The 25,321-nt window shown below is 37.6% G+C and overlaps 1 protein-coding gene across 1 annotated transcript in view; it reads left to right on the top strand.

Annotated features, from left to right (window-relative positions):
* The window catches only part of Sur (Sulfonylurea receptor), a 336,340-nt gene that overhangs the window by 226,076 nt on the left and 84,943 nt on the right, over positions 1-25,321 (top strand). The window contains exons 11-13 of the mRNA XM_073967904.1: positions 18,214-18,475; positions 18,676-18,813; positions 19,374-19,504. Of these exons, the coding sequence (XP_073824005.1) occupies positions 18,214-18,475; positions 18,676-18,813; positions 19,374-19,504 (531 nt within the window). The remainder of the gene's footprint in view (positions 1-18,213; positions 18,476-18,675; positions 18,814-19,373; positions 19,505-25,321) is intronic.

Raw genomic sequence — 25,321 nt, 5'->3', positions numbered from 1 at the left:
TTACTTAAAATGCATATAAAAAGGATTTTATTATTTCGTTATATGAATACTTAAAGACTTGTATATTTATAGAGTACAAAGTATCAATGTGTGTGTGTCTGTGTGTGCATATGAGTTTTATTTATATATTTGTATTTGTATGCCAGTAAAAGGCTATGGCTTTGCAACTTCATATATGCCAATGCAATATAAAAATAAATAATACCAACAACAATTATGACTTTGGGTGCGTTTATGGCTGTGAGTGTGTATGTGTGTGCATGTGTGCCTGAAGGAAGGAAACATATTTTTCTGAGTTATAAAAAAACATATACTGTGTATACAAATTGTGCATATAATAATAAAAATATATATAATGAAAAGGATATCATATTTATTTGATTTCAATTGAATATTGATTGTGATACTTGTTAAGAAAACGGAATTACGAAAGAAGCATGTTGTGCTTGATATTACTTAAAAGATATTTTTTTGGAAAATATTTTGTTCCAAAAATATGCTTTAAGGACATTGAAAATCTTACTATAGATATTATACAATTCTGATGATTGCCTTTAACATGGCAAAGTCCAGGAATTATCTTGTTTGGGCTCTTTTATCTTCAAAAGACATTAACTTCCAGTGGCAGCAGGAGTAAGCTCCCTTCTGTCTTTTCTAGTAGGATGACATTGAAAAGTTATTTTCCTATATATTTAATTGCTAATACTGTGTTAAATAATATTGTCCTAAACAGGGACGTAGCCAGGATTTCATTTCGGGGGGGGGCCCACCTGACCAACATTTGGAAAGTTCATGTTAGCGAAAATTTCTTATTTAGCAAAGATGTAAACCTTATTTTAGACTTATATTACTGATGAAATAATGTTAATTACTATATTTTAATTAAAATGACGTAAGACCTCTAGGTCAATGTACCTTGTTTTTTTTTTTTTTTTTTTTTGACAATATATCAGAGTTAATATATGTTCAAAACAATGGATATATTAATAATCACATATATTTTAGGGTGTATCATTTATCAAATAACTCACAACTACAGTGAATGTTATGTAATTCAGTGCTATCACTTCGGTATGACCAAAAGAAAGAGTATACAATCGGAAAACCTTAGGAATATCTTACTTACTTACTTACTTAGTTGGCCCATTACAGAACATTTGTTCCATAGACCGAACTAAGAAAAGATCTCCATTCCTCTCTGTTTTTCGCTTGACTTTTTGGAATACCGCGCCTTTTCATTTCTTCATCCACTTGTATGCTCCATCGAAGCTTAGGCCTGCCGATTCTGCGTGCACCGCCATGTGGCATGTATTCATACGCCTTTTTAGCGGGTTCATCATCGCTCATTCTCATGATATGGCCTAGCCAACGCAATCTTTGCATCTCGATACGTTTAACTATATTCATGTCTTTGTATAGCTTATATAGCTCGTGGTTCATACGACGTCGATATTCACCGTCAACGCAAATCGGCCCGTAGATCTTTCGAAGAATTTTCCTCTCAAACACACCAAGCACTGCCTTATCTGCTTGCGCAAGTACCCATGCTTCGGAGCCATACCTTAGCACGGGTAGTATCAGCGTTTTGTATAGTGTTATTTTTGTTTGACGAGATGTGGCTTTGTTTTTAAATTGCTTACTTAGACCATAGTAGCATCTGTTGGCCAATACAATTCTTCTTCTTATTTCACAACTGATGTTGTTTGTTGTGTTTATGGCAGTGCCGAGGTAGACGAAGTCTTTAACTACCTCAATATTGTAGGTACCAACTTCCACAGTTGGTCCGAGCTCTATGGACGCTTTGCGCGTCGACACCATCAATTTGGTCTTTTGGCCGTTTACCGCCAGACCCACTTTCGCAGATTCTGCTTCGATCTTTCTAAAGGTATCAGTTACTTCCTTTACTGATCGTCCCATGATGTCTATGTCATCAGCATAGGCAAGTAACATGTGGCTATTAGTGTAAATTGTGCCATTTCTTTTGACATTTGCATCTCGTATTACCTTTTCCAGCAAAATGTTGAATAGGTCACACGAAAGGCTGTCTCCTTGTCTGAAACCTCTTTTGGTACAAAATTCTTCGGAGAGGTTCTTTCCAATTTTAACTGAGGACCTAGTATCAGTTAAAGTCATCTTACAAAGCCGGATGAGCTTTGCGGGGATACCAAATTCAGACATTGCGTGGAATACCTTTGATCGGAGGGGACTGTCGAATGCTGCTTTATAATCGACAAAAAGGTGAAATATGTCGATCTGCATCTCTTGGGTCTTCTCTAGGATTTGCCGCAGGGTAAATATCTGGTCAATGCTGGACTTGCCAGGTCTAAAGCCACATTGGTATGGTCCAATTATTTCGTTGACCATTGGCTTTAGTCGTTCGCACAATATCCCTGACACTATCTTTTAGGCAATACAGTCTTATCTCCTTTCTTGTGGACGGGACATAGGATGTTCAGGTTCCAATCGTCGGGTACGCGTTCTTCCTGCCAGATGGTGCTAACTAGCTGATGCATACACCTTAAACAGCTCGGGTGGTAAGCCATCGGCTCCTGCTGCTTTGTTATTCTTCAGCCGGTTGATTGCTGTTTTTACCTCATCTTGGCCGGGCGGTATACATTCTATACCATCTTCTGGGATTGGATCTGTGGTATCATCGTCTTCGCTACTATTGGATACCAGCAGATTGGAGAAATGTTCCTTCCATATCCTGAGCACGCTATCTGTATCTGTTACCAGATTACCTTGCTGGTCTCCACAGGAGGATGTGCCTGTACCAAAGCCATCTGTTTGATGTTTCACTCTTTGGTAGAATTTTCGGACTTCATTCTGGCTCCTGTACATCTCGATTTTTTCACACTCCCGCTTTTCCATTTCTCTCTTTTTCTTGCGGAAAACACGTTTCTCTTCTCTCCTTTTCTCCCGATATCTCTCTCGTGCGCTACGCGTTGCTACTGATTGTAAAGTAGCTCTATATGCCGCATTTTTCTCTTCGGTAGCAGCACGACACTCCTGGTCATACCATGAATTCCTTTGTGGAGGTCTCTGGAATCCAAGTATGGATTTTGCGGCTGTTTGCATGGAGTGGGCAATATGTTGCCATTGTGTTGTTATGTTATCGGGACAAGGAGTGCTCGCGTTAAGCAATTGGGCTAGTTGAGTGGAATATGCTGTAGCTATCTGTTGTGTTTGCAGCCTATCGATGTCCAACTTCCGCGTTGTGTCTGTTCGTGCTTTATTTGCAACGTTTAGACGGGTACGTACCTTTGCTGCAACAAGGTAGTGGTCCGAATCAATGTTTGCGCCTCGGAACGATCGTACATCCAACACGCTGGATGAATGTCTTCCATCTATTACAACATGATCAATTTGATTACTTGTTCTTTGATCTGGAGACAGCCAGGTGCCCTTATGAATATCGAGATGATTAAATCTGGTACTGCTAACTACCATGTTTTTTCCAGCTGCAAAGTCTATCAGCCTCATACCATTGTCAGATGTTTCACTGTGGAGACAGAATTTCCCGACTGTTATGCCAAAGATATTCTCCTTTCCAATTTTGGCATTAAAATCGCCTAGAATGATTTTAATGTCATGGGCAGGGCAACGGTCATATGTTTCTTCTAAGCGCTCGTAAAATATATCTTTGGTCTGTTCGTCCTTTTCTTCAGTGGGAGCATGAGCGCAAATAAAGCTGATGTTGAAGAATTTAGCTTTTATTCGAATTGCAGCAAGTCTTTCATTCACTGGGGTGAAGCGGGATACCAGATGTTTTAGTCTCCGACTAACTACGAATCCGCAACCAAACTCATGCTTTTCGTCATGGCAGCTATAATACAGTGCGTCACCTTTAGGTGTTGTTGTGACGCCTTTCCCAATCAATCGTATTTCCTGTATGGCAGTAATATCGGCCTTGTACTTTTCAAGTACGTCTGCCAATGCGAAGACTGCACCTTCTCTATAAAGAGTGCGAACATTCCAGGTGCAGATTCGCAGATCATGGTCCTTAAAACGTTTGCGGGGTTCGTCAACTTTAGAGGGGTTTGTTTTTCTTTTCTTTCGTTTTTTCATAGTAGAATGTTTTTTTCTAGGGGAGGGTTACTAACCCGACGCCCAAACCCAAGTTTTTAACGTTCTTATGGGTGAACGCGCGGCACATGTTAGCTCACTACCTTTAACGGGTGTTAAAGGCAGTTCCCCAGGTGACACCACGGGGAGGTCAGTGTCCACTTGAGATGAAAGACGGACCAAGATAAATCCTGGGCTTTGCCATGTTAAAGCCGGTCATCATTCATCCCCTACGTCACCCTTAGGAATATCTTAACATTTCAAAATCACGGCTTCAATTTTCCATTCCAATTATATTGAGCAATTTATGGAAGGAAAATGGGATTAGTAGAGAATTGATTTATGCAGAGGGAACGTTCGGATATCATGACGTTATCCAGTAGTATTTTTTTTATTTACAGGTATATTTAGGAGTTATATAAATAAAGGAAAAAACGCCGAGATACGTGTCTTCTTTTTTGTCTTTTATCACGCTGCCGTGTCAGAATGTGGTCACTTTTGGAAATCCAATCGTTGTTATTGTCATAAAGAAACCAATTGTAGTTATTTCCCTAAGTATATTTTGGTGTCCAATCGTAGATCTTATCGCAAAGAATTTCTGAAGTCTGATAGTGGTTTTCTTGATTGATAGTGGTTTTCTTGATTGCTAATGCTGAGCAATAGTGAGTCTATCCATTATGAAATTCTAGCACCCAATCGCGGAACAATGGTCGGACTTCTCTTATAGAAATTCTGGTTTCCTATTGTGGATCTTCTCATAAGTTGATTAGGAACTAGGAAAACTCTGGCAACCAGTCCTTTATTCTTTTAAAATGAAATTCTAGCACCAATCCAAGTTCTATACATGTATACATTCTTTTAGCAAAAATCCATAAAAATATGAAATTAATAAACAAAAAGACCTCTCGGGAAACGCTTTGCGTTTTGGCAACAAGCATTCTCGGGTCCCCTATTACTACAGCACTACTTTTTTCAGGTGCAAGTACATACTTCCAGAGAAAATGGCCCGAAAGGTGTAAAAACACCTACGGCAATCATGTGTAGTGGTTGGTGCGCACGACAACTTTCTAACCGGATACTGCGTTGGTCCAAACTTTGTTTATCGCGATATTTCTGCGAGCCTTATATAATGTTCGAAGATGGTGATTTTCGGTCTGGTATTTTCCCTCAAATTTCAAGAATTTTAGCTAAAGCGGTATGTGCGATTTTTCTTGAATGGACCAAACTTTGGATTTAGTAATATTTGGTCCAAACTTAGTTTAAGCTCGAAAATGAACCACATTGGTGAAGAACTGAAATGACTGGTGGGCGTAATAACTTTTAAAAGGAATGACCCCCAAAATAATATCTACTTCCAAAATAAACTATGTTGGTCCGGTCCATTTCTTCAGGTACCTTCTCCGCAACACTTGTGATCAATGATAAAATCCATATTTTGTTGGCAAGTTCAGCACGGTGCTCTTGAATCAAATTTAAATGGAAGGTGCTTACACCTGGGAAGTTTTTACGGATTCTGAAACTACAATGTTCATAGATGAGAAAAATCACAAAAAATCGCCCGAGCGCTTTTTAAATAAATCGCGATTCAAGTTGACACATTTAGGGATTGTTTAGGTTTTTGCGATTTTGCTTGGAAAGCGCAAGTCCTATCAAAATGGAAATAAAAAATGTTGTAGCTATCAAAATTCTCTACAAGATTGACCTTAATGATATTTTCGTAGGGTTTACAAATTTTTAGATACAGGAGTTGAAATTGGGACAATTCAAATTCAATTCTGTATCGCCTCCTTATAAAACAATGTCATGACTGCAATTTCCCAACATAAACTTATATATCTAAAAAATGGTACAAACTAGGAAAAATTACATAAGCCAGTCTTGTAGAGATTTTTCACAGCTATAAGATTTTCTCAGGTCCCATGCCGATAAGACTTGCCGTATTCAAGCAAAATCGCGAAACCCTAACAAAAAAACCTACAAATGTAAACTGAGCTTTTTTATCTCAAAAATGGTACAGCCTGAGAACAAATCATAAACGTCAATCCTGTAGAGAATTTTCACAGCTATAACATTTTCTTTAGCTCCATTTCGATTGGACTTGCGGTTTCCAAGCAAAATCGTGAAACCCTAAAAACAACTAAAAATGTGAATTTTGACCGCGATTTGTTTAAAAATCCCAGCAGCGATTTTTTCTTGTTTTTGGATTTTTCTCATCTATGAACATTGTTGTTTCAGAATTCACAAGAACTTCCTCTGTGCAAGCTGTTTTCATTAAAAGTTAGTTAAGGCGCACCCTTCATGACATTGTTATATAAGGGGGCGATACAGTCAGTGCATTGTCCCAATTTGAACTTCAATATCTCAAAAATGGTAAAACTTACGAAAATACCGTAAAGGTCAATCTTGTAGAGAATTTTCATAGCTTCAACATTTTCTTTAGTCTCCCGTTGTTCGATCTGTCCATAGATAAACTTTTCAGTTCACACAGGCTCAGGTTATATTCCTGTCCGCAAAGCCGGCTAATACTTTTTGAGATTTTGACGAAGACCAGTTTTTTTTATTTCGTTTGTCGTCACAAAGTCCTTTGTCGAAGAAGGAAAAAGGAACATTTCTGGAATTGTGTATCCATTGAAAGTTCTTCCCAAAATACAATTCAATGAGTAATCGAAAGAAAAATCCCTGAAGATGAAATTCAATGTAATTTCGAAATATTGGAAAAAATATGCAATAAATAAAATATAAACTTTAACCTCAATAATTTTTATTTTACTTTCATTCGAAAGGTCGAACAAAACATAAAAATACGACAGAAAAATCCTTTTTTTTTTGTACAATAGACATTTACTAATTTGTAGCAAGAGGCCAGTTTCAAATAATCTCAATGGGCGACACTGCGGTGGAACAGAATTTTATCATAATAAATGGTTGATATAGTTTTTTTTTGCAAATTTCAAACATAATAAAGAATTTGTAATTGTTATGATGTTCAAAATAGTTCATTACAAAAACGTGTTAGAAACTATATACAAAAATTTAAAACCACAAACATTTAGCAACGATGTTATCTTTTATTATTGAATTGCTTTTATCAAAAAGTTCAAAAACAAAAGATCGCAAGAATGTTTTTTCTAGATGTTGTTTATAAGCCAAAGTATTGTTCTGAACTAAGCAACACTTGCAGTCAGCCTAAAATTACGAATAAACGCTTAAACAACATCTTAAATTTTAACAACAACTATGCGGAAAATTGCTCAAAAAGCCTAACGTGTTCATTAGTCTTTATACTTTCAAATATGTTGGACAATAAGTATACCAATGTATTTAAATAATACTTTACATGTTTATTGAAAAATTTAAAACATTTTAAAATTTTATTCAAAAATTAAAAAAATGTGTAGCATAAGCTAATATCCTATGGGATCGAAAATCATTTTGGGGGGGGGGGGGTGGGGGGGCCGGGCCCCCCTGGCCCCCCCTGGCTACGTCGGTGGTCCTAAATAACTACCTCAGTTTCGAGGAAGTTTGAATGCGGCCTTATATGCGACGCATCGTTGAATGTGTAGATCTGGTTTTATGGGTCTTCTATATAATTTGAGTTTAGGTCTGGTCTATGGTATTTCAATTTTATTGAATTCAATTTCCTTGATTTGAAAATGTGGATAATATCGTCAAAATATCTAAAATTGGTGCAGAACCACAAATGAATCCAAATTGGGCGATGGTGAATGCAAGAATCAAAGATGAAATGATTTCCAAACTTTGGTTTACGATAGGAAATGTCTAGAGCTGCCGCTCAACCCTCAACGGCGGGTCCGGCGTCACCGGAGTCAAACAACATTCATGTTCCGTGTTCTGTAATGGTAGCAGAATATGCCAAAAGAATCCTTAGTCTTTTGGTACTCTATGGGACGGATCCACTGCACTCTATCTTTGCTGGAATGCAATAGATGTCGGGAAAGTCTTCGACCGAGACTATGTTGTTGCGTGAATATAGCTTCCTGTGAGTCGTCATCAGAATACGAAACTCCACGTGGTCCCTCCAGCAGCAACCACACACATAGCACTTAACAGCGGTCGTTTGCTTTTGGAATCCCTTAAAAATGCATACTTTTAGTAATTCAATTGTCCAACGTTCCCTCTACCTCTAATTCGCCCCTTTTTTCCACGCGGCCACTCTGTTTACCACTAAGGTAGTTTTAACTCAAAGGGAAAAAAATTGATGTGTGCTAAAGAGCACGTGCCACTGGGGCCTCGAAGTTTAAATATCCAATAGCAAGAATGGGGCCAAAGGCGAATTTTCACGAAATCGCTCTACATACCACATGTATTGTCCGAACATATACCAAAAGTTTCCAATTCAGTGCAAAGAAAAATTTCAGAAAAAAGAAAAGCGAAAAAGATTTGTCAGAAAAGTAGACATCCAGATGATTAACGTACATTAAATAAAATAACGTCAAATCTTCAAAAAAATGTTGAGAACTGAGAATAACAGACAGATTGAAAGAGAAATACAAAATATGGGCCCAACAAAATCCACAGATTATTCACTTTGGAAAGTTACAAAGAAACTAAAGCAACAACCGAAGACTAATTATCCCATATGTAAAGTCGATAATACTTGAACAAAAAGTGATTCGGAAAAGGCCACAACATTTGCTGACTTCTTGTATGATGTTTTTACACCAAATAGTAATGAAAAAATGCCTCATAATATTCAAACCTGCCTAAACCAAACCCATCAGCTTGAACTACCTATTAAGAAATTTAAAAAGCTGAAGTAATCCAAGCGATTAAGTCATTAAAACTAGCTAAAGCTCCGGGGTATGACTTAATTACCCCAAAAGTCCTGAAAGAACTTTCTAATGAATGCATTAGTCTTATAACGTTTATTATCAACGCTTGTGTTTCGAGAACTTTCGTTCATCCACAGTGGAAAGTTGCTGAAATTTCAATGATTCTAAAGCCTGGAAAACCGGTGGATCTACCAAAGTCATATCGTCCAATTATTTTATTACCAGTCCTCTCTAAAATTCTTGAATCACTGTTTCTGAAAAGATTAATGTCTATCATTGAAGAAAGAAAAGTCATACCACCCCGTCAATTTGGATTCAGAAAAAGCCATGGAACAATTGAACAAATACATCGCCTAGTGGAAACAATAAATAATGCGTTCGAATGGAAAAAATACTGTACTTCAGCTTTTTTAGACATTTCTCAGGCTTTTGACAAAGTTTGTCATGAAGGTGTGCTATATAAAGTCAAAAGATTTATACTAATCAACTGTTACATATTTATCAAATCATATATTAAAAACAGACACTTTTATGTATTTATATGAGTCTAATGAGAGAAACGACTTAAGAGCCATACGAGCTGGCGTACCCCAAGGGAGTGTACTGGGCCCAACTTTGTACCTTCTATTTACATCTGATCTTCCGCAATCTGAAACTGCTATTATCGGCACTTTCGCTGACGATACATCTGTGCTTGCAATCGATTAAATTCCTACAACTGCAAGTAATTTGCTCCAAAATTACCTGAATAAACTGTGCTCATGTCTAAAGTCCTGGAGAATAAAAGCAAATGAGACAAAGTCTACCCACGTAACATTTGCCCTCAAACATGGAAATTCTCCTCCAGTTCAGATGAACCAAATAGAACTACCCCAGTGCAATGAAATCAAATGCCTTGGTCTCTACTTAGATGAGAAACTAAACTGGAACAAGCACATCAAAACAAAGAGGAAAGCTCTGGACTTGCAAGTCAACAAAATGAATTATCTCATTGGTCCAAATTCAGAACTGTGTCTTGAGAATAAATTACTAATTGCATCATAAAGCCCATATGGCCATATAGCATACAATTATGGGGAACAGCATCCAATACAACAATAAAATTTATTCAGCAATTTCAATCCAAAACACTGCGTAAAATAGCTGGTGCTCCGTACTACATCACGAACAAACGGCTCCACGAGGAGTTAAATATAAAAACCGTAATAGAAGAGATAACATACCAACTAAAAACTACAAGCTAAAAATAGAATCACACCCGAATCCTCTTGCAGCCGACTTAATGGCAAACTCAGAAACGTTTCGGAGACTGAGAAGAACTGCCCCACAAGATCTTATAAACATTATAGAATAATATTCATTAAATATTATTTTATTACTATATATTTTATCTTAAATATTCTAATATTTTAATTTAGGCTCACAATTGGGTGATGTCTACAGAATTGATTTAACATAAAAAAGTCAAACATAATGTGAATATCAAAATTTAGATAGAATGCATTAATAAATATGAATTAAAAAAAATGTATAGTCCGATTTGTCAAAAAAAAAAAAAAAAAAAAAAAACAAAAAAAAAAACAGTTCTTTGTTGTGGCTATAAAAACTAATCCTACCAAAAATATTGAAAAAAACGGATCTAAAGTAAACTTTGAGGCCCCAGTGAGACGTGTTAACATATTCGGATGGTGCTCAAACTTTGGCTTTCTTAAAATCTAACGAAACTAAACACTTTAGGTGGGTGTCGCCTTAAAACCTCGACATCGATTTTTTAAGACCACCCTAGTTCACCACATAGAAGGCAGAGGTGAGAACTGAAATTAGCTTATTGTACACATTTTTTAATTTTTGCTAAGTATTTGGAGGAAGTATTACATAGAATTATTTAACTATTTAATGAACAGGTTAGGTTTTTTGAGCAATTTTCTGCATAGTTGTTGTTAAGTTTTATGGTGTTGTTTAAGCGTTTAATAGTTATTTTAGGCTGACTGTAAGTGTTACTGAGTTCGGACCAAGACGTTTATTTGTATTTATTGAACGTTTATGGCATATTACGTCCAATAATTTGGCTTATAAACAACATCTAGAAAAAAACATTCTTGTGATCTTTTGTTTTTGAAAATGTTTATTAGAGCAATTCAACAATAAAAGATAAAATCGTTGCTTAATATTTGTGGTTTTAAATTTTCGTATATAGTCTCTAACACGTTTTTGTAATGAACTATTTTGAACATCATAACAATTACAAATTTTTTATTACGTTTGAAATTTGCAAAAAAAAAAACTATATCAAAACTATATCAAATTTTTTATGATATAATTTCTGTTCCACCGTGGTGTCGGCCGTTAAGATTATTTGAAACTGGTCTCTTGCTACAAATTAGTAAATGTCTATTGTACAAAAAAGGATTTTTCTGTCGCATTTTTTATGTTTTGTTAGACCTTTCGAGTGTTAATAAAATTAAGATTAGATTGAGGTCAATGTTTATATTTTATTTATTGCATATTATTTCCAATATTTCGAAATTACATAGAATTTCATCTTCATTGATTTTTCTGTCGATTACTCTTTGAATTTTGTTTTGGGAAGTACTTTCAATGGATGCACATTCCTAGAAATTTTCCTTTTTCCTTCTTCGGCAAACGACTTTGTGACGACAAACGAAATAAAAAAGAAACTGATCGGAAACAGATTCTTCTTCGTCAAAATCTCAACAAGTATCAGTCGGCTTTGCGGACGGAAATATACCCTGAGCCTGTGTGACCTGGAACTTTCATCTATAGACAGATCGAAAAGCGGCTACACAACCAAAATCCTTTACCTCAAGCCTATGTATTAGGCGATTTTCAGAATTGTGTAGCTATTTTCGGACGTATGATCTTGCCAACAAAATATGGATTTTATAATTGATCACAAGGGTTGCGGAGGAGGTACGTGAAGAAATGGACCGGACCGACATAGTTCATTTTGGAAGTAGATCTCATTTTGGGAGTCATTCCTTTTAAAAGATATAGCGCCCATCAGTCACTTCAGTTCCTCCAGTACAATTCTCAGCTTTTTTCGGGAAATATGACATGCCCACGAAAAACATAATACCGTTCTAAACGCAAACTCCAATTGAAGACTAAATATCAAAATTTAGCCATTTCGGAGAAATATTGAGGCCACAACCTGCAAAATACCGAAAATAAGGAGGTACCGTTCTATGGAGGTACCGACTAAGGCGTGTACCTATACCAACAAATTTCATACGGAATTTGTACCCCAAATTAAGACCAAATACCAAATTTCAGCCATTTCTGTGGAATATTGAGGCCACAACCTTCAAAACACCGAAATCGGGATGTTAATTCTATGGGGGCTTTATGAATGCGTGGACCTCTACCGACAAATTTCTGGGGGGAAGTTTTGTACCCCCAATGAAGTCTAAATTCCAAATTGCAGCCATTTCGGTGTTATAATGAGGCTAAAACATTTAAAATACCGAAAATCGGGTGGTACCGTTCTATGGGGTCTATATCAAAACGTGGACCGATATAGCCCATTTGCAATGCCAAACATCCTAGGAGCAATAGAAACTTTTAAACCAAATTACAAATCTCTATCCTTAAGATTGCGAGCTGTATCTTAGTTTCAACAGACGGACGGACAGACGGACATGGTTATATCGACTTAGAATTTTACCCTGATGAAGAATATATATACAAACGGAATGACAAATTTAATTATACTCTCCATATTATGGTGGAGGGTATAAAAATGCTAGTAAATATAAAAAATACTAATGGCGTTATACGCCATGATATCCAAACGTCACATCTGCATAAGTCAATTCTCTACTAATCCCATTTTTCTTCTATAAATTACTCAATAAAATTGGAGTGGAAAATTGAAGCCGTGATTTTGAACTTTTGTGAAGTAGGAAACAAAGGAAAGGTCCTCAACATTCCATGTAAACAAAGAATTAAATGTTAAGCATTTTCTATGGTTTTCCGATTGTATACTCTTTCTTTTGGTCTTACCGAAGTGATATCATTAAGTTACATAACATTTACTGTAGTTGTGAATTATTTGATAAATGATACACCCAATAATATATGCGATTATTAATATATCCATTGTTTTGAACATATCGCTCATTTACTAAAAGAGTGACACATCTCAAAAAATCGAGTTTCGAGAAAAACGCGTTTTATACTAGCGATTGAAATTTGACTTCTCTACTTGAAAAGATTATTACACAAAAAGTAAAATAACAATTTGGACCATATTTTGCAAACAGCTAGCCAGATATCAGTGCTAAATTTCTGTGCCATATCAAGCACAATTTGAAGTGTTTTAGTACTTCATAAACTCCAAAAACGTTTGTGTTGAATTATGCGAAACACGTAGTAAATGAGCTGTAACTCGTTGAGTTTTAGAGATATCAGCATGAAAATTTGACACAAGTAGAAGTCGTAGAAAAAACAAAAATTACTAACTCAGAAAACGCGTTTTTTGAGTTATGTCACTCTTTGAGTAAATGAGCGATATGTATATTAATTCTGATATATTGTCAAAAAGGTTCTGAAAGCAAGGGAAATTGGCCAAGAATTCTTACGTCAATTTAATTAAAAACCAGTAAGGAAAAGAGTCAAAGTCGGGCGGGGCCGACTAGATGATACCCTACACCACTGTGAATATGTAAAATATAAATCGGAGCTATATCCAGATCTTAACCGATTTCGATATGATTTGGCACATTTATTTCCAGACCGAATTCAGTCACACATTCCAGATATCATTGAAATTGGACTTATATAGCCTGCTTGGTGCAGCAAATACGCGAAATCGGCCGAAAATATATATGGGAGCTATATCCAAATCTGAACCGATTTCGATATAATTTGGCGCACTTATTTCTAGACCGAATTCATTAAAACATTCCAAATTTCATCAAAATCGGACGTATATAGCGAGTGTGGTACAGAAAATACCTGAAATCGGCCGAAAATATATATGGGAGTTATAACCGATTTCGATATAATTTGGCACATTTATTTGTAGACCGAATTCAGTCACACGTTCAAAATTTCATCAAAATTGGACCTATATAGCGTGTTTGGTGCAGCAAATACGTGAAATCGGGCGAAAATATATATGGGAGCTATATTCAAATCTGAACCGATTTTCACCAAAAGCAATAGCGTTCTTCCTATGGCTAAAAAAATTGTAGTCCCTACTTTTCAGCTGAATCGGACAAAAAATGCCACCTGTAGGTTGCGAACAAAAATACATGGACAGACGGACGGACATGCATAAATCGACTCAGAAAGTGATTATATGTATATCCACAAAAGGAACTATGGGTCTATTTCATTTCCCTTTGTATGTTATATATAAATGCACAAAGACATAATACCCCTTACCACAGTGTGGTATAGGGTATAAAAAGTAATGAAAATCATTTCATCCGTAATATAAGGTTTACATCATTGCTAAATAAGAAATTTTCGCTAACATGAGCTTTCAAAATCTTGGTCAGGTGGGCCCCTCCCGAAATAAAATCCTGGCTACGTCCCTGGACCACATATAACGCTATAGGTCGGTCTGTGGAAACCTATGCGGGGCCAGTATGGTCCACGAATATAAGTGCAATATGATGGAAAAATCTTCAAACCTGTCGGAATGCCGTCCTGAGAACTGCAACAGGGTGCCTCCTCATGTCTTCAGTGGACCATCTACATGAGGAGACAAAGATTCTTCAAGTACAGCAACACAATGACATGCTTTCGTTGCAGTACTTACTCGGGTGTTACCCTGAGAGCCATCCTAATCACCATATGGAGGAAAGGACCACGCATCAAGGCATGTAAACAGAGATTTTCATGATATAGAAAGAGTTGTTCAACGTTACAAGAGATAATAACGTTCACACGGATGCAGTCGCAGATGACATACACAACTATGGTGTGAATGCGGTCCTCCGAGAACATCCTCCATCTATCGCAGCCAAGGAGTGTCAGCTACCACGATAAGCCGGAGTAGTTTGTGCTCAACTACGCTCGGGATACTCGGGTACAGCCGTCTTAATTCCTATAGGGCAAGGTGGAATATGTCAGCACGACACACCACACACTACACCTTTTCAACTGTCCTGCCAAACGTACTCAACTAACTCCAGTAGATTTGTGGGTATTGGAAATGGATGCACTTATGAGGCTGTTTCAGTCATAGCTGCCTTTTGCGATAGGAGTTATGTTGCTTCTTCACAACATCTTCTAGCTTGCCTTCAACTTTATCGTATAGAATACCCTCTAGCACTGAACCAAAACCGGCGGTGCGACCGAATAGTCATGGTGTCCCTTGGCATAACGAAGGCCTTCGATACCGATAAAAATGCCAAGGTGTTCGAGGGCATAGAAAATACGTGGGATTTCTTTCCTGTTAGCATAGGGTTTCCATTGTTTTTGCATTATTTATTTTGTCTTAGTTCTTGGGTTATTGTTCGTCGCAAGGTTTTTCTTTCGATTCGTTATCATTTGGGATTCCATTCAAACGCCATCCTGCTTATGATATGAAAATTTTTTCTTAAGGTGTGACCAATCCATTTCCTATGTTTAATCTGTTTTTATATGGGTTTCTGGTTCGTTGAACCCCCATGATGATGATGATGCCTTAAAAGTCGAAATGTTTAGTCATACATACCCAGCAAAATTTTATGGAAGTGGTTCCATGAGATGCCATGATTTCACTGGATCTTTTGCATTGGTTCAAATGAAGTCGTGAAAGATCTGATCGTTTCATCAGCATTTGAACCAATTCAAAGGAAGTCGTTATAGATCCGACCTTTTCCTTAGCATTTGAACCCATTCCATCGATCCAATAGAGATGCATTTTGTGTTTTTATTTTTACACATGTATATATTCTTTTATTTATCTAAGTATGTACGTTTAAAGCAGTGTAAGAGATATTATGCTATGAAGTCCCAATCATTGAGCTAAAAGTAGAGTCGGACTGCACTCTTTGGTATTAGTCGTGTTCCTTTACGTGCCTGAGGTTACCAGTTTTTACCCGCAAAGTGTTTCCTTACTTTTAAAATCATACAATTTATATGAGAGCAGATCACCACTTTTACCATTTTTGCAACAATTACCATTTTTAAAAGTAAAGGAACAGACCAATTATAAAAGTTTCCTTGCCTGCTCTAGAGAACCCTGCTCAACAAGTCGATTTGTAGATCCCTACAAACAACAAAAATTTCCAAAACGTTGTAAAATAAAATTCACGAAATAGTAATCTGCAGTTGGAGTCAATGTCGAAATCTGCACTGCACTGATGGGAAGTAAAATCCTTTTGTAAGATGAATCAAAACCTGTTGCGGAGGAAGTAAACTCTCTTGCGTGCAGCGGCGGTGTTTAGACTGCAACAGCTGGGACGGCCGGAAGTCAAGTTTCTCACTTAAATTTACAATCTGTCGCTTGCCAAACACATCGTTCCCGAAGTCTGGAAAATAGGCCAGCTACTAAAGCCCGAAAAGGATGCCAGCAAAGGTGAATCTTACAAACCGATTTCGCTTTTGTCGCCCGTAGCAATGACCCTTGTGGCTTTAGTTCTTCCAGCATCAGAAATAACTTTCCAGTTGCCGATCAATAGCATAGGATCCGTAAGCAGCACAACAACTGCGCTGAAGGCCATCTCCATCTCCATATTAGCCGAGGACTCACTCAGAGCAGGCCGTGCGATAGAACAGTGATAGTGACACTTGATTTAGGAAAGCCCTTTGATATTGTCATCGAGCAGACTACGCACCGTCCAAGTTTGAAAGACAAGTTTGTGAAAGACTGAACTCCTTTTTGTCTGATCTTACCATTTTTCCACGCGAGGAATATGCAAATACCAGCCAATAAATCTACGGCCACTCTGTTCACTCTAGAAAGAGAAGTCTAACGTTACAAGAGAGAACCTCTAGATCAACAAGCCTTTCAACCAGGTTTAAGTAGCATTCACACGAATGCAGTCGCAGATGCAGTAAACAGTTATCGTGTGAATGCGGTCCTTGGAGAACATCCACCATCTATCGCAGCTGAGAAGCGCCAGGACAAACCAGAGTAGTTTTGGGTCAATACGCTCGGGATGGTGCAGACGTCAAAATTCCTATAAGACAAGTACTAATGACACCGTGGAAAACATCTGCCCAGCATACAGCACAGGCCCCCACGACACACTGCTCCTTTTCAATTGCCCTACCAATCCTGCTAAGAAATTTAAGTTTGCAGCTTTGTGGTTACAAACCATATAAATAGCGAAATAGCCACATTCTTACGACTGATAGACCCAGAGTCAGATTAAGCAGAAAAATGAGAATACAAACATATTAACTACTGTTACAACAACGAGAACAAACTGCAATTATAGATGTAAACTTTATGATGATAAATAAATTATAGTTATTTCATTAATTCCTTTGAATTAATAAAATAAAAAAATGAAAATCATTTTTCAATACAGCATTTTCCATTTTCCAAACAGGACGTGAAAATTACATGCCAAAGGGTTGGTGAAAATGACATGCCAAAGATTAGTGAAAATGCTATTCTTGGGAATTGGTTAAGATGGCATGCCAAAGGATTGGTATAGATGCCATGCCAAAGAATTGCTGAAGATGCCATTCCATCGGGTTAGTAAAGATGACATGCTTAGGATCTGAAAATGAATTGCATCTTTTGGGGGTCACGCTCTTGTAAAAAGAATGAGTGAAGATGCTGAAAAAATGACATTCCATTTCACTTGCACCCATTCTTGAATAGCATCTTTGCCATCGAACATTTTGCTGGGTAAATATAAGCATTTTCTCTTACCATATCTCTGAAATCTTTATTCATAACCAAAAAATTAAAATTGTATCAAATGCAAAAAATTTGGGTGTTGTGTTTAACAGCTCTTTGACTTGGTCGAATCATGTAAATATTACAGTCGTCCAAACATATGCAAAACTCCGGTCTTTGTGTGCCACTCATTCGTTTACACCCCAAAAAATGCGTTTACTAATTGCAAAAAATTACCTTGTCCCTTCACTTATTTAAGGATGTGAGTTATTTGTCAGTTGCGATTCACGATGCTAATGTAGACTGAACGTAGCTGAACGTAGTTCGTCAAAATGCCAAATGTTGCAATTTTGTTTCCCCTCTCCTCCCATGGGATATAAAGTGTTTAATTTGTAAAAAGTCTAAAACTTTGAGGGCATTATTAATTAGTTCTCTTAAGGCCTCTTCATTCTTCCTTTAATTTATTCAAATTCTTATTGTTTCTAACTGTTTTTAATTAAATACCAATAACTGTTTTCTCAACACTCAAACATGTTTTCCTTGCAGATCTTCAACAATTGCCTTTGTTCCCCAGCAACCATGGCTATTGAATGCCAGCATACGTGAAAATATCCTCTTTGGTGAATCATTTCGGCCGAAGCGTTATGATTTTGTTTTGGATGCTTGTGCTCTAAAGCCGGACATTGATTTGATGCCAGCGGGTGATTTAACTGTAATCGGAGAAAGAGGTATTAATTTGTCTGGTGGACAAAGGCAACGTGTGGCAATTGCCAGAGCCCTATATTCATCGGCCAATGTGGTGATAATGGTAAGAAAGAAGAAATATCAACTGGCACACCCCACCCACCCGTTTCTTTTTTTAATATTTTACATTTTGTGACATAAAAATATGAATGGCTGCAAGTTAAACTGATGTCATTTGTCATTTCGATGTCCTTCGTTAACATTTAATATTTCCTTTATTTAACCATGGTGTCCTTTTTCTTGTGTTCTTTCTCAATTTCCTAGGACGATCCCTTATCGTCGCTGGACAATGAAGTGGCACGTCACATTTTTGAGCAGAGCATTAAAAAGATGCTGCTGAAAGCCAATCGCACTGTCATTTTGGTGACACAACAATTAAATCTGGTACAACAGGCCCACAATGTAAGTAATACTCCCGCTACCCAAAACGTTTTATGACACTTTCGATGGATGGCGATTTGAAATTGGAAAAAACAGAGACATTATTAAAACATCATTGAAATGCTAGCCAAAGGTGTGAGTGACAGTTATTGGTTGAATTCATCAAAAATATGACATTTGCAGTTTTTTTCTTTGAATATTTGCGAAATGTCATCCTGTCCCTTTTCACACCTCTTTGCCATTGGCATTTTGTCTATTTCCCATTACAAAATTAAAAACAGCTTTTTATTAGAATTTTCTGTTCTGTTGAAAAATTCCTCGACTTTTAGAGTAGCATTTCTTTGGAAATATGAATTAAAATTTATTGCATTGCTTGTCCTTTCTTGCTTGCCGTTGCTGTTGTTGCTGCTCTTTTCAATTCATAAACACTTGTAATGCCCTGTTTCCGGACCTTTTCATTTCAATGACATTTTTTCCTTTCTTCTGCTTTGGCGGATACTGCTGGTATAATTCTGTTATTGAACTGCTGCTCATCCCTCTTGGTTGTTGCCTTTTTCTGTTTATCGTCTCCTTTTTTACAGTTAATTGTATTGAAAGATGGTTGCCTTCAGGCATCCGGCAGCTATAAGGAGATCGCAGCCACTCATCCACACATAATCGCCAAGTGGAATTCAATAATTGCCAAAGCCAATGAGAAGGAGCAACAAAACAAGTAAGTACAAGAATTTGTTCTTTTTTTTTTTGGATAAGGACAATTTTTCGGTTTTATTATTTTAATTGAATATCCCAAAAAGTAGGTGAGAGGGGAAGCATTTAATCTTATTCCTGCTCAATAGGTAAGCGATTAGGAAATATAAATTTAAACTATCTTGGGAAATGAAAGAAGAATAGAAGACCAATAAAATCATTCAGCATGCTTCGAATGTTATTTCTATTTTTTACTTTAACTTTTGGAGCACAAGGCCTGGAGTCATGAACTTTCACACGAAAACCATTATATTGTTGTTAACAGGACCACATGGTGCCTTCGGTAAACATTGGAAATAATCGTCCTCAACAGTCATTTTAGTTGGTGCCGGTAGAGCTTTTAGGCCATTACACAGGGTGTATGAACGCCCCTGAAAAAAATTGTATAGTCATAATAGGACTTTAACTTTAAATGAAATGAAAGGAGCTTACACCTGGGAAGTTTTTGCGGACTCTACAATGTTCATAGATGAGAAAAATAAAAAAGCAAAAAATCGCCGGAGGGATTTTTAAATAAATCGTGGTCAAATGTCACATTTTTAGGGGTTTTTTAGGTTTTCAGGATTTTGCTGGGAAACTGCAAGCCCCATTAAAATGGGACTAAAGCAAATGTTGTAGCAGTGAAAATTCTCTAAGGGCCGCTTGACTAACCACATAGATGGTGATGTACTTCTTGAGGCAATGAATCGATCTGCGATAAGCCCTCTTCTCCTTAACCAACCGAGTCGCAGAGCTATTTGAGATGGTGGGAGCCTTTTCGTGCAAAACTTGTATAGGAGTTCCATCCTTGTTTTATCGGTTACGGTCTTGGTTTTAAGCGATGAGTTATTTACAATAAGCCGAGGCCAGTCGTTAGATACTCAAATTGAGACTCAGGGCCAACGTCCAGATGAGCTAGAATATACCTGCTTTGCTCAGCAAGACTGCCTTTCACCGTTTCTAAATTCAGTACCCCTTGTCAATTAACCGTAGGGTGAATTTCTCCAGTCCTGGTAGATATCTAATTCGTAGGAGGTCGCTACATGAATTAGCTTTGGTTGGTCACAATTTCCCCCATTCAACACTTGCAGAATACAGAGTTAAGTCACATTGTAAGAATATTGAGTGAAGGAAATCGTGCCAAGTTTATTATCCCTGGCAGGTTAGGACGCCGATTAAAAGTTCTGTTTCGTGTTATTCGCCTGGCAACAGGCCACTGTTGAAAGGCTATAGCCGGCCATGACATTCAATTCTAAGAAATGACCTTAGAGGCATAGCGCTGGCTGAGCTCCACATTTTTCACCATAATTTCTCAGCAGAGGCAACGGGATTAGCGAATGAGCATTTTTAGCTTCGCTGTACAAACCTTAGCGATCCTAGAATCAGAAAGCAGACATTGGAAGGCAATAAATTAGTCTGTGAGCACAAACGGAAAAGTGGCCAGAGCACCTGAAGTGCTGCAACATGTTAAGGCGTTATCGAACCCTGTGAAAAAGTATGCTCGGACTAACGGCGTGGTTGTGACAGATTCGAAGAGGTGTGCGGGTTAGTTTAACCGAAATTTATTGAACACCCAGAAGGGAAGTGTTCGAAGAGAAGAGTTTTACGTCTTTTAGTTTAAGATGTTGCAGATGTTATCCGAAACGGAATTTCAATTGTGATGCCAAAGCAGCTGGATGGGCCAGGAGTCGAGTATCCTTAGCCACCTAATATTGCCCGAGGCCTGGGCTGGGCTGGTTGGTCCTGCTACAGGCCGATTTCCCTTTAATATTCCTTCTTGAGGCGTTACTCCTCCCCAGGATCAAAACGTGTTTTCCATTTGCAGATCATCAACCCGGGTTCCGGAAACAGCGTAGTATCACAACAGCACGAGGTTTTAACCGGAATAGCCGTGTCACAAAACAGGGATAGTAGTATTGAACAAGACGAAAGACGACGACATTGATACATTACGAACGAGGGAGATTATGCGCTCATAGAGTGAGGTCATGCCGTTGATAATATTTGTCATTCTTAAGTTTATCTACGTGAGGAATAAACAAGTAAAAAGTCGTTAAGTTCGGCCGGGCCGAGCTTTTTTGCGCTCCACCATAAAAAAGTCTTAATTAAAATGGAATAATTAGGATCCTTTCACAATTTTAGGTGTAACGACTTTTCGACAATGGATAGACTCTTACTGCCTGCCTCCCACTATTGCTTAAATAATGAACACAAATGTTTGGGCAGAGATAATTCCTTTTGGAGATGAAAGCCCTTGGTGTGTGTATATTAAAAAACCCCGAAGGACAGATGCGCCGTGAGTCGAACTTCCGCGTTATGGCGTGATGAAGTTTTTGCAAGAGACCCTGTAAGCCATCATGAATTAGCATCATATATTTGTTTGTTGTTTTTGTAGAGCACTTGAGCAACAGTGAACAAATATATAACGCTAATTCCTGATGTAACACAGGGTCTCTAACAAACATTTCATCACGCCATAACGTTTATAATATACTCACCAAAGCCTTTCTTCCCCAAGAGGAATTTTCCGTGCCCCAGACTTTCACCTCCATTTTGTTGCACAGTGTTATCTAATCTATCTGCAGGGAACTTCACGAGTCAAATTGAGGGTAGTTTCATCAAAACAATGTAGACCCTCAAAAATGGACCCATGTTGTCGAATTTTAGTGAAGAAATTTCTTGACCATTGATAATTCCCGAAAATCGGGAGGTACAGTTATATGGGGGATATACCAAAACATTGACCTGTATTGACGATTATTTTTTTATAAACAAAATTGTAGCTAAAATTCTCAAAATACCGATCATTACCGCTAGTTCGGTTAAAAATTGCAGCTAAAATTCTCAAAATACCGAAAATCGGGAGATACCGTTATATGGGGGCTATACCAAAACATGGACCTATGTTGACGATGTTTCGTTGGAGATGTTTTATGACCACTGAGAACTTCAAATGTCAAATTACAGTTATTTCGGTTAAAAACTGTAGCTAAAATTCTCAAAATACCGAAAATCGGGAGGTACCGATATATGGGGGCTATTCCAAAACATGGACCTATGTTAACGATGTTTCGTGGAGATGTTTCATGACCACTGAGAACCTCAAATGTCAAATTGCAGCTAGTTCGGTTAAAAATTGTACCTAAAATGCTCAAAATACCGAAAATCGGGAGGTACGGTTATAAGGGGCCATATCAAAACATTGACCTATGTTGACGATGTTTGGTGGAGATGTTTCATGACCACTGAGAACCTTAAATGTCAAATTGCAGATAGTTCGGTTACAAATTGTAGCTAAAATTCTCAAAATGCCGAAAATCGGGAGGTACCGTTATATGGGGGCTATACCAAAACATGGACCTATGATGACGTTGTTTGGTGGAGATATTTCATGACCACCGAGAACCTCAAATGGCAAATTACAGCTAGTTCGGTTAAAACTTGTAGCTAAAATTCTCAAAATACCGAAAATTGGAAGGTACCGTTATATGGGGGCTATATCAAAACATGGACCTATGCCCATATCCTTTGGGATATACGTTTGTTGATCACTAGGAACTCTAAGTGCTAATAGCTTATTCGGTCTGCAAATGTGACGAAGATCGTCAAAATACCTCAAATCCGGAGGTACCGTTATATGGAGGCTATACCAAAGAGTGGACTGATATAGCCCATCTTCGAACTTGACCTGCCTATGAAAAAAAGACCCTCGGGTGCAAAATTTCAGCACTCTATCTCAATTATTGCGGACGCTAGAGTGATTACAACAGACGGACAGACGGACGGACATGGCTAGATCGTCTTAGAATATTATCCTGATCAAGAATTTATATACTTTATAGGGTCGCAAATGATAAGTTCGATGTGTTACAAACAGAATGACAAACTTAATATACCCTCCATACTATGGTGGAGGGTATAAAAATATGCACCACGACAGCCATATTGTTCATCATATGAACAGGGGAGATGAGGCTAAGTGTGCAGGTCAATGGGCCAATAATTCCGACCACTAATTATCCCAATGATATGACACTCGATAGCTCATATGAGTCGTCCTCTCATGTCACAGCTACATATATGCGAAAAGTTGAGAAGTAGGAACAAGGTCCTAAATGTTGCTAGCTGACAGCACTTGTGTGGAGATAAAGAAAAAATGTTTACAAATACAACGCGATAGGTCAGTCTGTGGTAAGCTATGCGGAGCCAGTGTGGTTTGCCAACTTAAGTGAAGAACATACAAAATTGAAGGTATCTCTTCAATTCTTCAGTGGACCAATTACATGAGACTTAGATCTAGGCATTGCATCGGCGCAACAAGATTTTGTCGATGCAGTGTCTATTTGGGTTCTATGTTCAAAACTAGGGGTGAGCACGCCTGTGTGCTAGCACACAGGCAAATTGTGAAAACGTACTCTTAGTTTTTTTTCTGAACCATAAATAATTAAAAGTTTATGCAATTTTTTATTTATATTTTTTAATAATTTGCATTGTGGACGATGTTAGACAACATTAATGTTTAAAAAAATTTAAATTAGTAATGAAACTTCAAGAAAAATTAAATATTAATTCTCTCTTAAATTTGCCTCTCTCTCGATTTTGCTCAGCTCTGTTCTAAACCATCCAAATCACCATCATTTACAACAGCGCCGACCATAGGAATACAAGCAAAATGAACGCATGTGTGAATGTATGAGTGAAAAAAGCAACAACCAAATGATGTTTTTTGTTTGTTTTTGTTCACCCATAGTGTACGTGAGGGAGAAAAGCAAATGCAAAGACAACTCAGTGGGACCGCTGAGTATACTGTCTTTGCAAAGAAGCGGAGGTCTGATTTACATGATGGTACCCCTCGTCCAGGCATGTGATGAAAGAAAGGTCCAAAGTTACAAAAGACAACCTCCACATAAATATACTGACGTAGTTGTGTAGGTCATAAGAAACTATCGTATGAATGCCGTAGCCGAATCAGAGGCACAGAACGGAATCAATAATATTTGAGCAGAGTACCATAAAAATCGCCATACGCACCATCCTTGGGTTTAAGTCCGTTGGGTTGGCTGGGCATGCGAATAAGTGTCTTGCTATGTGATGTGGTTGGCGACATTTTAGAGATACATATATACATCTAAAATTTCGCTGTTTAGAAGGGATAGGTTGCTGTTTAAGTACCTAGATATACCTAAAACTGATCAGGTGTCTCTAGATAGAATCCTCACATCGACGCTAATGGGGGTTGTTTTCACACCGTACATAATGATGCTCCTGTAAGATGAGATATATTTGTGAACCATGCTTGCGGGGACCTGCTCAATGCCTTTTGCATGGTTTCTGGGAAGGGTCGTTATTTGTTTGGAGAGATTTCGTAGTTCTTTGGGAGATTTTAGTCTTGTGGGCATAGTCCTGTCAGAGGAAGCTCTATTGCAACTAATATGGTTTGGTTGGTCTAATTTTTTACACCTTTTCACGCACTGCAGCTTCACTATGGTACAGTGTGTTTTTTGACCCAATCGCTATTCTCAGCATAGTTCAAGGATTACTTTTGGCTTTCCTGTCAATTTAGTTGGGTTCAATTTTACTAAGCAACAGTTATATTCTAATTACGCATTGGCCAAAATTAAATACCAGTCCTATACCAATAATTCGTATTCAAATCTTTAATTACATTCAATACTTAAATATGTGTAAATTTACTTCCGTGGCAACTAACTTGAACTGCCGTAAATACAAATATAATATTCAGCAGGCACTTCTATGTTCATACTTTCAATCCTTTATCCTTTGATTATTTCCCTAAAATAGG

This window comes from Musca autumnalis, unplaced genomic scaffold, assembly GCF_047663935.1.
Source record: "Musca autumnalis isolate F117 unplaced genomic scaffold, ASM4766393v1 scaffold_2, whole genome shotgun sequence".
NCBI lineage: Eukaryota > Metazoa > Arthropoda > Insecta > Diptera > Muscidae > Musca > Musca autumnalis.
The sequence above is the reverse complement of the archived record's forward strand: the minus strand, read 5'-3'. Positions and strand labels throughout refer to the sequence as shown.